Raw genomic sequence first — 15,506 nt, 5'->3', positions numbered from 1 at the left:
TAAAAGTTTGGGTGCAACCCTGATGTGGTATAACCCAAGTTAAGTTTGACAGTTCTGTAATCTGACACAACTCTCTCCAATTTCCAAATTGTATGTCGCACGATCAAAAAGATTGCCTGCTTCCATACAGACATTAAAAGAGAAGACTAAGGCCCAATCCCATTGTACCCCTTGGTCTAGCCCTTCATTTTGTGTGTTCACATGTAAGGGTAGGCTCTCCAAATACCAGTTGGGACGGAAGGGTAGGGCGTGAAATTGGATTTGGCCAATGATCTCTTGATGTTAATCTGGTGCTGAATCATCCAGCCTTTAGTTCATAAGGTTCCCCTGCGCCCACAGTATTGACAACACTTTACATGACAGCCCACACCTCTGTGTTACTAAAGACCACTGGTTAACACCATTAAACAAACAGTCTCCTTTCTGGTTGTTTTGGTGTTGAGGTAGTGGGAAGGCTGCAGCCAGTTCAGAGACTCCTCACTGTTTCATGCTGTAATGACCTCTGATAATTATTGCACTGTTTGAGCCTGTGGAGAATTAACTTCTGAACTTAACAGGAGCAGAGGGTTGAGTGAACAAATTGTGCTGATTGACTCAATGTATTTTCTCGTTCGGTGAGCAAAAGAAGACAGCAATGCATGTTTATCCTATTCTGTGAGAGGCCCTATGAGGGATAATTCATACTTGGTCTCACACACACACATTGCATGTACCAACTCTCTCTGTGTGATAGAGTATGATGGTACATGCAATAAATTATAGTAGTGTGTGTGTGTGTGTGTGAGAGTATGATGGTACTTGTAAGAGTGTATAGTAGTGTGTGTGTGTGTGTGTGTGTGTGTGGGTGTGTGAGTGAGAGAGAGAGAGTATGATGAAACATTACTATAGTAGTGTGTGTCAGAGAGTATGATGGTACATGTAAGAGTGTAGTAGTGTATGTGAAAGAGTATGGTGGTATGCTCATATAGGTTTCTTCTGTTACCCTCTTACCTTTATTAACCAATTGTGCATCTGATGTGATCAGGCAGACAAGTGATTGGGAATGTAACCTTTATTTGTAGGCTTTAGCTATTTTAAATGAAGATACTTATACATAATGCCATTTAACTCTTGTGGGAGTCAAGCAGGAGGTTAAGGTTGGACTGAATCATCACTGCAGCCCGTAGAGGAGGTATGATGGTCTGGAATATAGCAAAGTGCTCATCAACGGAGACACATCTTGAGTCATGGGTGTATGGTCTTCTCTGCAGTTGGTTTCTTAGTAACCTGGTTAAATACTACCAAATACTCTTGTCACACACGCATTAACCAGAGATGAATGCGCCGGTCTGTCAGCTAGTCAGACCGGTGCATTCACAGCTCATTGATATTCAGTTGTGAAGTGACATACCAGTGGCAGTGGCTACTGGCAAATAATTCAGGGCAAAAAAAAAATGCACCGAATGCCCAACCCAGGCAACGCTAACGGTATGGAGTGAATTTTCATTTTTGGGTGAACTATCCCTTTGAGCAGGTATTAATCCTGCAGAGTTTGATAAGATGTGAATGCCACGGGCTCCTGCTTTTTCCTCAAAAGAGCTTACAGCTTGAAAAAACTCCACCTGTCCAATAACAATGGTTAGAAATCCCGTAAAGAGGCTCTATGCCACTAGCTTCCTGCCATAACTGTCATTTTAGACATTTGACTAGAATGTCTTAATGCATGTGAGGGATGGGTCTACTTTACCATTATTAATATGTATGCACTTTGTTTATGATTTTTATACTAAAATAATAGTTTTAAGATTGGAAAAATCTGGTTTCGGTATCATGTGAGAGTTCATGTTGGACTTCACTTGGTTTGGTCCCTACATCGAATGCATTTTGTGTGGGTTCCCTCAAGTGCCTTGAAACACTGGTGGTAGGTCTAGCCCCATACTGCTATAAATTTTACTGTTTGATTTATGTGAGAGTGCTCACTGTTTGTCAAAGCAGCAAAATTACCAGGAAATACACTGTGTTTCAGGTTTTAGTGTAAAATTTAAAAAAAAGTGGCGGAAATATTGTCAAACTGATGCAAAAACTCACAAAAGCTGTGCTGCTGCACTGCATTTATTATGACATACTTCTTTCTTTTCAGGCATTCTTTCAGCACCATCAACTCTGATCAACTTGCAGTTTCCCTGAAGAAAAATGTACTCTGTGCCTTCAGCTGTGCCAGTATTTGATAAGTTGATGGCAGATGGTTGGCAAGGTAAAAAAAAAAGAAAAGTTGGATGCCTTGTGTTCAGAGGCATCTGACACATGAGCATTTGTTTTATTACATACAGTCCGTTAACCCCTTTATTATTTGGGTTAGGGTTAGGGTTAATCCTCCTGCTCCGTAATGCAGAGGTCAAAACACAGATGGACCTTTGAATGAAAACAGGGTTTCAAATTATCCGGGGATATTCATGGTCCCCAGAAGAAAATTCCTCATGTGGTCAACCCCCCATATGAATATCTCGACCATCTGGACAAATTCTCTCTCTTCATCTCATGGGCCCACCACCTGTGGGAAGACCCGTTGGGGTCGGGTGCACAGCCACATGGGTGGCAGCGAGGTCAGGGTTCTCGACGGACCAGACCCGGGCGGCAGAAGCTGGCTCTGGGGACGTGGAACGTCACCTCGCTGTGGGGAAAGGAACCGGAGCTTGTGAGGGAGGTGGAGCGCTATCAGTTATATCTGGTGGGGCTAACCTCCACGCACAGTCACAGCTCTGGTACCGTACTCCTGGATAAGGGTTGGACTTTATTCTTCTCCGGAGTTGCCAAGGGCGTGAGGCGCCGGGCGGGTGTGGGGATACTCATAAATCCCCGGCTGAGCGCCGCGGTGTTGGAGTTTACCCCGGTAGACGAGAGGGTCGCCTCCCTGCGCCTAAGGAATGTAGGGGGGAAAACTCTGACTGTTGTTTGTGCGTATGCACCAAACAGCAGTTCAGAGGTCTCAGCCTTCTTGGAGACCCTGAATGGAGTCCTGTATGGGGCTCCAGTAGGGGACTCCGTACTTCTGCTGGGTGACTTCAACGCCCACGTGGGCAACGATGGAGACACCTGGAGAGGCGTGGTGGGGAGGAACGGCCTCCCTGATCTGAACCCGAGCGGTCGTTTGTTATCGGACTTCTGTGCTAGCCATGGATTATCCATAACAAACACCATGTTCGAACATAAGGGTGCTCATAAGTGTACCTGGTACCAGAGTACCCTAGGCTGAAGATCAATGATCGTTTTGTGATCGTGTCATCTGATCTGAGGCCGCGTGTTTTGGACACTCGGGTAAAGAGAGGGGCGGAACTGTCAACCGACCACCATCTGATTGTGAGTTGGATCAGGGAGTGGGGGAAATTTCCGGATAGACCTGGTAAGCCCAAACGAGTAGTGCGGGTGAACTGGGAACGCCTGGAGGAGGCCCCCGTCCTAGGTATCTTCAACTCACACCTCCGGCGGAGTTTTTCTGGCATTCCTGTGGAGGTTGGGGGCATTGAGCCGGAGTGGGCGGTGTTCAAAGCCTCCATTGCTGAAGCTCGGCGGCTAGCTGTGGCCTCAGGGTCTTAGGCTCCTCAAGGGGCGGTAACCCTCGGACACCGTGGTGGACACCGGTGGTCAGGGAAGCCGTCCGATTGAAGAAGGAGGCCTTCCGGGATATGATATCCTGGAGGACTCCTGACTCGGTTGCAGGGTACCGACAGGCCCGAAGGGCTGCAGCTGCTGCCGTGTCGGAGGCTAAGCAGCGGGTGTGGGAGAAGTTCGGAGAGGCCATGGAGAAGGACTTTCGGTCGGCACCAAAGTGTTTCTGGAAGACTATCCGGCACCTCAGGAGGGGGAAACGGGGAACCATCCAAGCTGTGTACAGTAAGGATGGGACTCTGTTGACCTCAACTGAGGAGGTTGTCGGACGTTGGAAGGAACACTTTGAGGAACTCCTGAATCCGAATAACACGCCCTCTATGTTGGAGGCAGAGCTCGAGGTTGATGGTGTTTCATCGTCAAAGGTCACTGAGGTGGTCAAACATCTCCGCAGTGGCAAGGCCCCAGGGATTGATGAGATCCGGCCAGAAATGCTAAAGGCTCTGGGTGTTGAGGGGCTGTCATGGTTGACACGCCTATTCAACATCGCGTGGGAGTCGGGTACAGTGCCAAAGGAGTGGCAAACCGGGGTGGTGGTTCCCCTGTTCAAAAAGGGGGACCAGAGAGTGTGTGCCAATTACCGGGGCATCACACTTCTCAGCCTCCCTGGTAAAGTCTACTCCAAGGTGCTGGGAAGGAGGGTTCGGCCGATCGTCGAACCTCAGATTGAAGAGGAACAATGCGGTTTTCGCCCCAGATGTGGAACTACGGACCAGCTCTTCACTCTCGCAAGGATCCTGGAGGGGGCCTGGGAGTATGCCCATCCGGTCTACATGTGTTTTGTGGATCTGGAGAAGGCGTATGACCGGGTCCCCCGGGAGAAACTGTGGGAGGTGCTGCGGGAGTATGGGGTAAGGGGGTCTATCCTCAGGGCCATCCAATCCCTGTACTCCCAAAGCGAGAGCTGTGTTCGCATCCTCGGCAGCCAGTCAGTTTCGTTCTCAGTGTTTGTGATATACATGGACAGGATAGCGAGGCGTAGTCGTGGTGGGGAGGGGTTGCAGTTCGTTGGTCTGAGGATCTCGTCACTGCTTTTTGCAGATGACGTGGTCCTCATTGGATCATCGGCCTGTGACCTTCAGCACTCACTGGATCGGCTGGCGGCCGAGTGTGAAGCGGCTGGGATGAGGATCAGCACCGCTAAATCTGAGGCCATGACTCTTAGCAGGAAACCGATGGATTGCTAACTCCGGGTAGGAAATGAGTCCTTAGCCCAAGTGAAGGAGTTCAAGTACATTGGGGTCTTGCTCGCGAGTGAGGTTACTATGGAGCGTGAGATTGGCTGGAGAATCGGAGCAGCGGGGGCGGTATTGCGTTCGCTTTACCGCACCGTTGTAACGAAAAGAGAGCTGAGCCGCAAGGCAAAGCTCTCGATCTACCAGTCGATCTTCGTTCCTATCCTCACCTATGGCCATGAGGGCTGGGTGATGACCGAAAGGACGAGATCACGGGTACAAGCGGGCGAGATGAGTTTTCTCAGAAGGGTGGCTGGCGTCTCCCTTAGGGATAGGGTGAGAAGCTCAGCCATCCGTGAGGAACTCGGATTAGAGCCGCTGCTCCTTTACTTAGAAAGGAGTCAGCTGAGGTGGTTCGGGCATCTGGTAAGGATGCCCACTGGGCGCCTTCCTTGGGAGGTGTTTCAGGCACGTCCAGTGGGGAGGAGACCTCGGGGAAGACCCAGGACTAGGTGGAGAGATTTTATCTCAACACTGGCCTGGGAACGCCTCGGGATCCCCCCGTCAGAATTGGTCAATGTGGCCCGGGAAAGGGAAGTCTGGGGCCCCCTGCTTGAGCTGCTCCCCCCGCGACCCGACCCCGGATAAGCGGATGAAAATGAGATGAGATGAGATCTGGACAAATTCTGTGATTTTATAAGTGATGCAAATGTTTTCAGTGTGACTTTGATTCTTTTAAATCCACATGTTGAGTAAGCCGTAAGGACCCACTGAGATTCCCAGTGCAACCTTCTGGACAAATAAATTAATTGATATAGTCAAAATACCAAACAAACAGACAATGATAGTATCCTATAGAAACATGCTCCAAACACATGAAGAACAAGAGAGTGTAGTCTTTGATGAGTTCAAATTAATACAGAGTTTTCTAACACCTCTTTTGTTTAGTCTGGCAGAGTTTGTGTCTGCCTCCTAAAACAACCTTAATGATTGTGTGTCTCCACTGTCAGGCTTTTATATAGTGTGTCCTTAGCCACCACGGATAAACCATAAAATAACTAATCCATCCTCCTTGAGTCTGTTCATTTCTTTGTATTACCTGCTGCTTTTTTTGACCATCGCCTCTAAAGCAAAATCTCATAGTATTCATAGACGCCACTGTACCAAGAAAACCTTGTTCCAAAAAGGCCAAAGGCAATTTTAGTGCATCTCTTTTTAATGGGGAGAGGTCCATTATCCCATGGTTCCATAATGACTAGATTGGACCTCTGCTGTGGTATGATTTCATAAGCTCTGCAGACTTCAACAAAGTCCTATCTCTCTGTTCATCCATTTTGGTGGGGAGAACACTGAGTCCCTCCACCTTCCTTGTCCAAAATACCACATCAACACTCTTTCACATGCAAATTACAGAATGCAAAACCTCAGAGTCGCTCCTGTGTGTCTTATTATCCTGAACAAGCTCAGGATGTAGGATAATTCACAAAGAGAAGAATGTGGTGGAAGGGCGTGTTCAGTTTATTCTGTACATGAATGAGGAAAAAGTGGAAAGCAGTGGTTCCCTGGACTTTTGCGTGCTTCCTTGATTCTGTATGTTGAGCTACAAGCTACAAGGGAAGTTACATTCAACACACACACACTCTATCTTGATTCATTTAGTTCATTTCCACACAACAAACTTTGTCAATAATACAAAAGATATATGCCACGCCCAGCACTCAGAGGTGGTGCAAAAGCATTGATTACGTTAGTCCACAGCAGGAGAAATATTGTTAGAACCCCTCAAATTATATGATTGGCTTCTTTTATAAATTTTATTTTATATATATTTTTTTCTTATGTGTGTTGCATTTATTGTATTTTTATGTTCATTGTATGCACCAACAACCAGAGCAAATTCCAGGTAGGTGTAAACCTACTTGGCAATAAATACATTCTGATTCTGACTCTGAGATCTTCTGCCAAAGGTTTAAGCATTTTAGAGGTTTAGTTGAAGACTAGAAAGTCTAAACACGTGTGTATGTTGTGCCTGGGAGGGAGGTGGGGGTTTGCACATAACCTTAACTACTTTATCATGCACTGTTGATTGAGTTGATTGGTTTGGTTTAATGAGGGATTCCCCAGGTCCCTTTGACCCAAAGGTCAATTGAAACTGTGCTATGTTTCTCTTTTAACCATCACTTACACTTTGACTTCTTTGCATATTGGTATGTTTTGACCTATTTGAATCAATTTAAAATATAAGTAATATTGACATGCTAATTATATATTACATTTAGTCTCTTTGGTTAAAACGTTCAAGCATAATGCAGTTGGATGTTAGGTCTCAGAGGGGGTGGACCTAGATTCTAAGTTGTTAAAGGTTATGTTTTGGGTGCAACATGCAGTAAATCAAAATCTCAGATTTCCCTTTAAAAGCCAGGCACAGTTCCATGTTGTTGAAATCATGTTATGGATAATTTTCCCAGGTAGTGAAAGAAGTTAACAGAACTTTTTTGGAATAGAAAGCTTGCAAACAGACCATATGTGCATTCAAATAACAGACTGCACACACGTTATGCACCGGCCTATGTAAGCAACAAGTACTATCTTGATAATATTCCTTAAAAAACAGTGGAATACCGCACCACTGACCTCAGACAAGGTTATTGGTGGTCAAAAGCACAATAATTTTCTGCTGCCTCAAGATAACAATGTGCTAACAATGCACCTAACCATACCTCATTTTAAGTGCACCCCATGTTTGAACAACATGGGTACTGGATGTGGAAATACTAACTGTGAAACTAGCAAAGACACAGATTTATCACATTCTATTTTCAAGATTGAAACATTAGTCACAAAGATGATGAACAAATATCCTAACAAAATCCCTTCATCTGCCCTTTAACCGGATCTGCACCAAGCCTTAAGGAGTTGTTCTCTGATCTATATGCCATCCATTTTTTTACTTTTTTGGTCAGATAGACACTTTAGTCACAGACCTAGCCCCTGATTTATTTTAACTTTATAGTCCCCTTGGGGAACTTTTCCTGCTCTTTAGTTAAAAAACAGTAAGTTATATTTATTTGTCAGGCGTTTTTTGAGATTCAAACAAATAACACTGACCTTATCCTTTAAAAGGATTCAATAGCAACACTAAAGGTTAAAGGTTTAAACAAGACTCACAACTTTTAAATTGACAAAAAAGCCACAAAACAAGCTGAACTGGATGAACTGACTCAGCACTAACAGTGTTTTGAAGCGCACACACAACAGCTTAAGTTATCTACCTTATCACACCTTTCACTCCTCAGAATTGATCAACAAACCCATCAAACACTGGTTCTCAGGTCTGTCTGTTTGTCTATGTCATTGTGTGACATTATTTAAAAGCCAATTCTCCAGTGAATGCTCATGATTAAGCGAGACATAGCTGATGGCAGATTTGTGACCCAGCAGCAGAGACTCTATATCTGCCCTATATCTGTGTGCTAACTTTCATTCTTTCTGCCAAGTCTAAATCACTGCAGGGTGCAGAGAGCCATTTACTGATATCAGGGTGTCCAAATGGATTTTCTCTAACCGACCACTGTCTGTATAAATGCACAGCGTTTCGCTTTCTTCAGAGAATCTGCCAGCATGGCAGTCCAGTGGAGGTTAAAAAGTTTGTTTAGCACAACAGTGTTTCTGAGCTAATGTTATTAATCAAGACCATCAAATTAGAACATGATCAGAAAGGTTATTAATGATAATTGAGTCAGGAACAACAATGTTAAAACAATTTAACACACACAGACACACCATGCAAACACAATCTTACCTATGGCGTCTCCTTGTTCATGGACCATACTGGCCAGATCTTTCATGATTTGACTAACGTCCAGCATGTCTCTCTATGGAGAAAACAGAATTCATACATGTTACACCACTGTAATATCTCAGTCACTATGTCACAATAAATAAAGGGAATACACAAACTAAACAGGTATTAAAAATATCTGTGACCCTTATTTGATTCAAAAGTAATATAAAACAAAATGATGGTGCCACATTCTGTGGTGTCACTGTAACATAACTCCACTTTAACAGCCACAGTTGTGAAATCAACAGTGGCATCACAGTAAGTGCAAAATAAACGCAGGTAAGATTTAGGCAGGAATTTCACTTTACGACATCCTCAGAAATACACCAGCCAAGTTTCAAGTTCATCATAAGAGCAGTTGTTGAGAAAATGGAAGGCAGTGAAAGGATGCAATTAGTTGTAAATGGACACAGACATTTGCCAGATCAGTCAAAACGTTGCGTCTCTGGTGGTCAGTAAGGAGCCTGAAACTTTCAAATGATGTGAGAAGACTAGACAATGAACCACTCCTCAGTAACCACTTGAGGTGAAGAGCTGAATGACCCTGGAAATCCACCAAGACCTCCAACCATCACGTTACTCTACCAAAACAGCTATGGATGACGAGTATTAGCTTCTATTTTTTATACTGTGCCTTACAAAGCTGGAGCGATACCTGTGATGACGTCATCATGAATCCAGGTTACTTTTTAATGAAAGATGCAATGAATCAAGGAGAGAACCTTGTCACAATTCCTTTAAAAGTCAGATGGACTTGCACCTTGGCATCACATGCACTTGCCTCTGTAGGTGCATATTATTATTATCTTGATAAGTTGCCACAGAATAACTGCACAAATGTTAATTGTCCAGAGCATAATTGCTTTCTGCTGCACATGATAGCTATGTGCTATCAATTTGCCCAATACAACTCATTTTAAGACCACCACATGCCTGTGTGCTCAGATGTGCACGAGTGCATTTGCTTTTTAAACAATACCAGCAGTGGATGTGAAAATGGCAATTAGTGCTATTCTGTGCTGCTTGTGCCAGCTGAGAGGTAGAGCCCAACAATTTGAAAATAATGGGCAGTTATTTCTGTCAGGGTTCAGAAAAACCTAGCCTGGCTATGGTAGACCGTAGCTATCCTCCATTGTCTCCCTGCTTTGAATCTGCTCTCAATATTTCAACTCAAAGCGACATGAAAGCTTATAAAACTTCTGTCTATCTCCTGCTCACATGTCCCCCCTTCCCTCCATTATGGCTCTGTGCAATCGCAGCTGCGTTTGTGTAGCCTAGCCCACTGGGCCATCCATCACAGGTGGCGGAGATTGCTGTGGAAACTGGCAGTCATCCTGCCACTTGGCAAAAATCATTTGAATGGAGCCAAAATGGCCCCTGGCAAACCTTGTGATGCTAAAGACTGTTTTGCATTTATCTTTGGGCAACCCTGTCTGTCATGCTGTAATAGAATAACACATTTATTTTACCTGGCAAAGCATGGGGCAATCAGGACTCATTTCATCATAATGTCAGAACAGTGTGTAACCAATTTTGGAAATAATGTGAGGAAGTGAATGTGAATAAGCAAAGAGAGAGACCCACACACACGGAGAGATGTGCCGGTTTGGGACCCCTGCCTAAGGGCTGAGTGGGTGGCCAGGCTTTGGGCCAACACTGTGCCCTTTACCATTTTTGATGGGCTTTAAATTCTGCTCATGGCCAATCTAATAGCCAGTGGACACTGGCACTGGGCTGGGAACCAAGACTGGTGACATTTCTCCAGGTTCCCAAGCAGGTTTGATACAGGAGGCCCCCTTATCATCCAGGGTAAGTGTATCAGAGACCTGATCAGGTGCAGGAAAAACACACACAGATTAATCAATGTCTGACACAGTGTCGCCAGATGTTCAATAAATATCGTAATCAAATAAAGCCAACAATTCCATGATATAAAATAATTTTGAGTTTGTATCCGACATATACCCATAGCTCATACCTATGGTGTCACACACTGAAGCGTCCCTTAGCCATGCTCTAGTGACTTGACCCTTTGAACATTTCAAAGCAGCGTTTCAAAACAACTGCGCTTAAGAATCCTGACACAGCTTCGAAACATCTTAACTGAGCTTCCAATCCCAACTCAGGTCACACAGAATTATCACAGGAAAATCCCACTTGAAATTGCAATTTCAATATTGGTTGCCAGGGGACCTGGGAATGATGGGGGTCTGCCTACTAGCTGGTCGAACTGAAAATTATTATTTCAGTTTTATTTAAATTGAACTGAAGGTAGTTAAGTGACATCTATTCCTTAATGGTGGAGAGACACTCACTTACATGGCTGACGTTATCTGGTTTGACATATAATTTGGTGTCCTCGGCATAGGATTGATATGATATCCCATTGAAATGACATGTAGAGCGAAAAAGTAAAGGACCAAAAATGAAACCTTGTGGCACTCCACACAACAGTGGAGCCAAGGATGAAGTGTTATCCCCAATGAAAACTGAAGTCTGTCTATCTGAGAGATATGACTTGAACCGACTATGGGTAGTTCCAGATATACCGAAACATCGCATTAGTCTATTGATCAGAATGTTATGATCGATGGTGTCGAATGCGACACTGAGGTCAAGGAGCAGTAATACGGCGCAATCACCAGCATAGGAAGACATTAATAAATCAATAGTAATTTTGAGGAGAGCGGTTTCAGTACTTTGTCGTTTGCGGAATCCTGACTAGAATTTGTAAAAAATGTAATTCTTCTCAGACACATCTATCAGTTGGTTCAGAACCACTTTTTCGAGAATTTGCGATATGAATGGGGGTTTTCAAAAATGTGCCAATAATTTTGTGGGAGTGCTTCATCAAGATGTGGCTTTTTCAATAAAGGCTGAATCAGGGACTTGGCCAGAAGAAGGGGAGCAAGCCATTATACCTGGCAGTGCTTATATATCGATAGTTTGGTGGGAAAACCTCTAGCAGATGGGTTTGATGACCAGGACACAACCAGGTCTCAGTTAGGAATAAAAAGTCTGAATTGGATGAAGAAATTAGATCATTCATAATAACAGACTTGTTAGAAAGGGACCTTACATTGAGGACGGCCAGTCGCACAGGTACGCTCTTGCCAGCAGAGGGAGATATGGGGACAGTGACTAGGTGATTGGAGCTGCAAGCTATATTTTAAGTTTTTTGTTTGGCCTACAGTTAGTAACAACATGAATAGAATAGGTTCCTAGTGTGTGGGAGAGGGGTGGTCTTTGCTTTTCATATTGATTAGTTGGTGGCTGGTGCAGCCATTTTGGGGAGCTTGTGGGGGTAATACTCCGCGATGCTGCACTCGAGGAAGAAGTTTCTAGAGCGGCATTAGACAAAAGATACCATTTAGTATTAACATGGAGAAGGGGTTTGTAAGACAGAGAAATCACAAATTAAGAGGTGTGAAAAATGTTATGTGGCAGGTAACATACTAATTTGAGAGTTTCTGGATCATCATTCCAACATTTACTCCCATTTGCCCCATTTACTCCTGTCTCTGCTAGCCAGATCACAAATCTGATTGCAATAAGTCATCGCTTCCCCGGGCTGCATGTAAATCAGGGTCGAAACCTGAAGCCATTAGTAAATGTCAAAAAACGCTTGACCATAAAATGTGACACACATACACTCATTAAGCCCTTAAATAAGAACAGAGTAGTTTACTCCTTTTGCTGTCAAAACACCCTCACTTCTTTATCACATGTTTCCATTGAGATTCTGCTCCATGTTTACATGATAGCGTTTTAATTTCTGCAGGGATTTCTGCAGAGCATTCCCCCAAAGGAACACCTTGGTAGCTCTTCCCGTCTACCAAGGTGTTCTATTGGACTTGGAGATGCCTTTACTTTGTGAAATAGTGGGCTATCACAATTAAGGTAACCATTAGAGCAGGGGTAGACAGGGCCACACATAGTCCAAATGGTTATGGCGCCTATCACGGTTCATACGATTTGTTGACAGTTTGATCTGATTAAAGGAAAATTTCATGAGGACAAAAAACCAACTCATGAAAACAAAAAAATCTCAGGATACCAGTTTGTTTTCTGAGATAAAAGAAAATAACCAAACAGTAAGCATGTCCTTCAAGGTGGTCCCGACTGGCTATGCCTGTCTGATCACAGTGAGGATGCACAAAGCGTGTCACTGCTGAGATTCTGTTTTCCCAGAGAAACTAAAAAAAAATAGATGATACACTGAAATAAAGGAAAAAACAATGTGTCTACATAGTGCAATCAAGGTCTTGAGTGCCTTTACAACTGGACACATTCTAAGACAATGTTATACAGACAATTTTTTGGGCGAAATGAGATGAGGGCTGAGAGAGAAGCTTCATTGAGAAGTAGAATTTGTGAAGGAGCCTTTTTGCCGCTGTGGAACACCACACTGTGTTGACAATCTGTTGCAGAGTTGATCACTGATAATAAAGCATGAATGTTACTGGCCGACTTTGGCTAAAATCAAAACATCTGACATCAGAAAAGAGAAGAGCCCCAGATCTATCCGTGGTTTGCCATCAGGAGAAGACAGCACTTCACCTGTTCAAGCTAAAAAATGGACAATGATTGGACCATATACCGAAGGGGCAGCAAAACATCTCCTCACATCTGAACTCAGTACAGCGCTCTATCCCATAAAGGATCTGATTTTGCCTGTTTGCATTTATTTTGTGTTTTACTGCCCATGTGTGGAGGCAGCAGGCTGTTGTCTAGCTTGACAACAAGCGGATGCTACCTTTCACTTCTGTCACTTTTGTGGGTGATGTTGAGAAAGTCTGAGGCTTTTCAAGCAGAAAGGGGAGCAGGTTTTTTATTTTTTATTTTGAGCATAAGGATACAAGTTTGACTACTTTATTATTCTGGCCAATACGACGATGATCCAGTATGTTAACACCATATTGTATTTGTATGTTTGTCAAATGAGGGATAAACAACATATATGGTTAAAAAGATTGGAGAAAAGATTAGTGTGAATGTGTCCTACAGGATGGTGTTCTCTCATAAGGCACTGAGGGTGTTGTGCTTTTTTCAAAAATAAAGTAATAAGTGACCTGAAGTGGCTGCTTTGATCACACATGTACTCCCTTAAGAAAATAACCAAAATTCATCCATGTCAGCCTCCTACTAATCATTTTGAGTCAGAGATACTGGAAATATTTGTTGGGAGTTAGCTGCAGTCTCACCCACTTCTTGTAATGTACAACAGTTTCAGAAAACATGTGAGACAGTGGCTGTAAATTCACAATCACTTAATGTTACTTCTTTAAAAAACTCACAGCTAACAATATTGCAGTTTAAAATATATCGACATTAAGTGTTTGTTTCAATTGTAAATAAATCATAGAAATGCATAACATGAAAACAACCCAAATAGAATTAGAATTACTGCCTCGAGGTTGTATCCCTCTACTTACCACTCCTACTCGTTGTAGGAAATAAGGTCAGATCTCTTTTCCTAGGTTTTGGTGTTAAATACTGAATAACGTTGTTTTTTCAGAACAATGTGTATTTGACCTTACATACACATTTGTATGAAATTTAGTCATAATGCATACAAATATGAATTCCTGAGTTATGGTTGAAAATTTGATTTTAACCACCAAAATCGAACCAGTTCATTTTTTATTGCAAGTGAACATTTGTCGATGAGATGTTGCGAACTTGGGATTGGGACGGACAGCTGGTTTGATGACAACTTGGATACATAATAGCTCTGACCAGAGATGGATTAACTTTCAACAGCTAGCAACATGGTAAACCATCTTGGGATCATTTATGAATGACCCAACTGAAAATAACTAATTTAAACTCTTGTGAAAATTTAAAATAAATGAAATAATTGAAGCAAGTTGAGTTAATTTCCAGAGCACTGTAAGAAATCCTCGTTTCTTTCACATGGAGTGGTTCCTATTTGAGGAACACTCAAGGAACAGTCCCTCACCTCTCCCCTCTGTGAGATATGCAAAACATTTACTTCCTGTTCGGAGATCGATACACTGTCAAAAAACATTAGTTGCAATCCACAAATTAATATATTATGGCAAAAGAGTCAGAGTCGTCCTCAGTGCTGACCCTGATGCCTCCTGTCAATCCAACTACTAATGTTAGTATTTTTATTTTTGTGACTGATGAAAATAACAGGTTTGAACAAATGAAACTCCACGGGTCTGTATGTTTTCATGAGACTAAAATGTCAGGCTCCGATTCAGACATCTATCCCACCTGACATTGGGGCCTGTGTGTGGACAGCAATGACACAATTAAACTCGAGGCAAAGATAAAACAAATAAATAAAGTCGGAAAAACAAGCCCGCCGGCAGCTCTTGACTGGCACTGCAGTCGCCAGCTCTCTGCTCCTCACATTTCTCCACATCTGTCTGATACTAGCTGTAGAGGTACTTGTGGCAAAAATTGCAGCTTGATCCCAAGCTTAGCAAACTTAGCAAAATGTACTCCTCTTTTCTTTTTTGTATACATTCTAATTAGTATAGCATGTTTGAATAATTGATCGCCACAAGAATCAGCTTAGGATTCATTAAGTGATTACTTTATTTCGTTGTATCTTGAAAATCACACTTACTCATCTTTATCAAAATTACAATTTGGTACCATACAAGGTATCGGCATCATGAGGAGGATTTATATTCCAGCAGCTGACAGCGAGCAGCAGGGATTAGAGACAGCGCTCAGTGTGGAGGTTTCCTCTTGTGCCTGCAGAGGGAAGTGTGGCACAGTGGAGCACCACCATCAGCCTTTTTAAGGTGAACCAGCTTCAGGAATAGGAGCCGATTAAGTATGCTAGTCAGCCACAAAGTGCTGAT

The 15,506-nt window shown here is 43.2% G+C and overlaps 1 protein-coding gene across 1 annotated transcript in view; it reads right to left on the bottom strand.

Annotated features, from left to right (window-relative positions):
* Positions 1 to 15,506, bottom strand: part of tsnare1 (T-SNARE Domain Containing 1) — a 127,116-nt gene that overhangs the window by 33,665 nt on the left and 77,945 nt on the right. Inside the window, exon 9 of the mRNA XM_062398491.1 lies at positions 8,623 to 8,695. Coding sequence (XP_062254475.1) covers positions 8,623 to 8,695 — 73 coding nt within the window. The remainder of the gene's footprint in view (positions 1 to 8,622; positions 8,696 to 15,506) is intronic.

The sequence above is a fragment of the Platichthys flesus genome, chromosome 11, assembly GCF_949316205.1.
Source record: "Platichthys flesus chromosome 11, fPlaFle2.1, whole genome shotgun sequence".
NCBI lineage: Eukaryota > Metazoa > Chordata > Actinopteri > Pleuronectiformes > Pleuronectidae > Platichthys > Platichthys flesus.
This window is presented reverse-complemented; position numbering and strand designations above follow the sequence as displayed.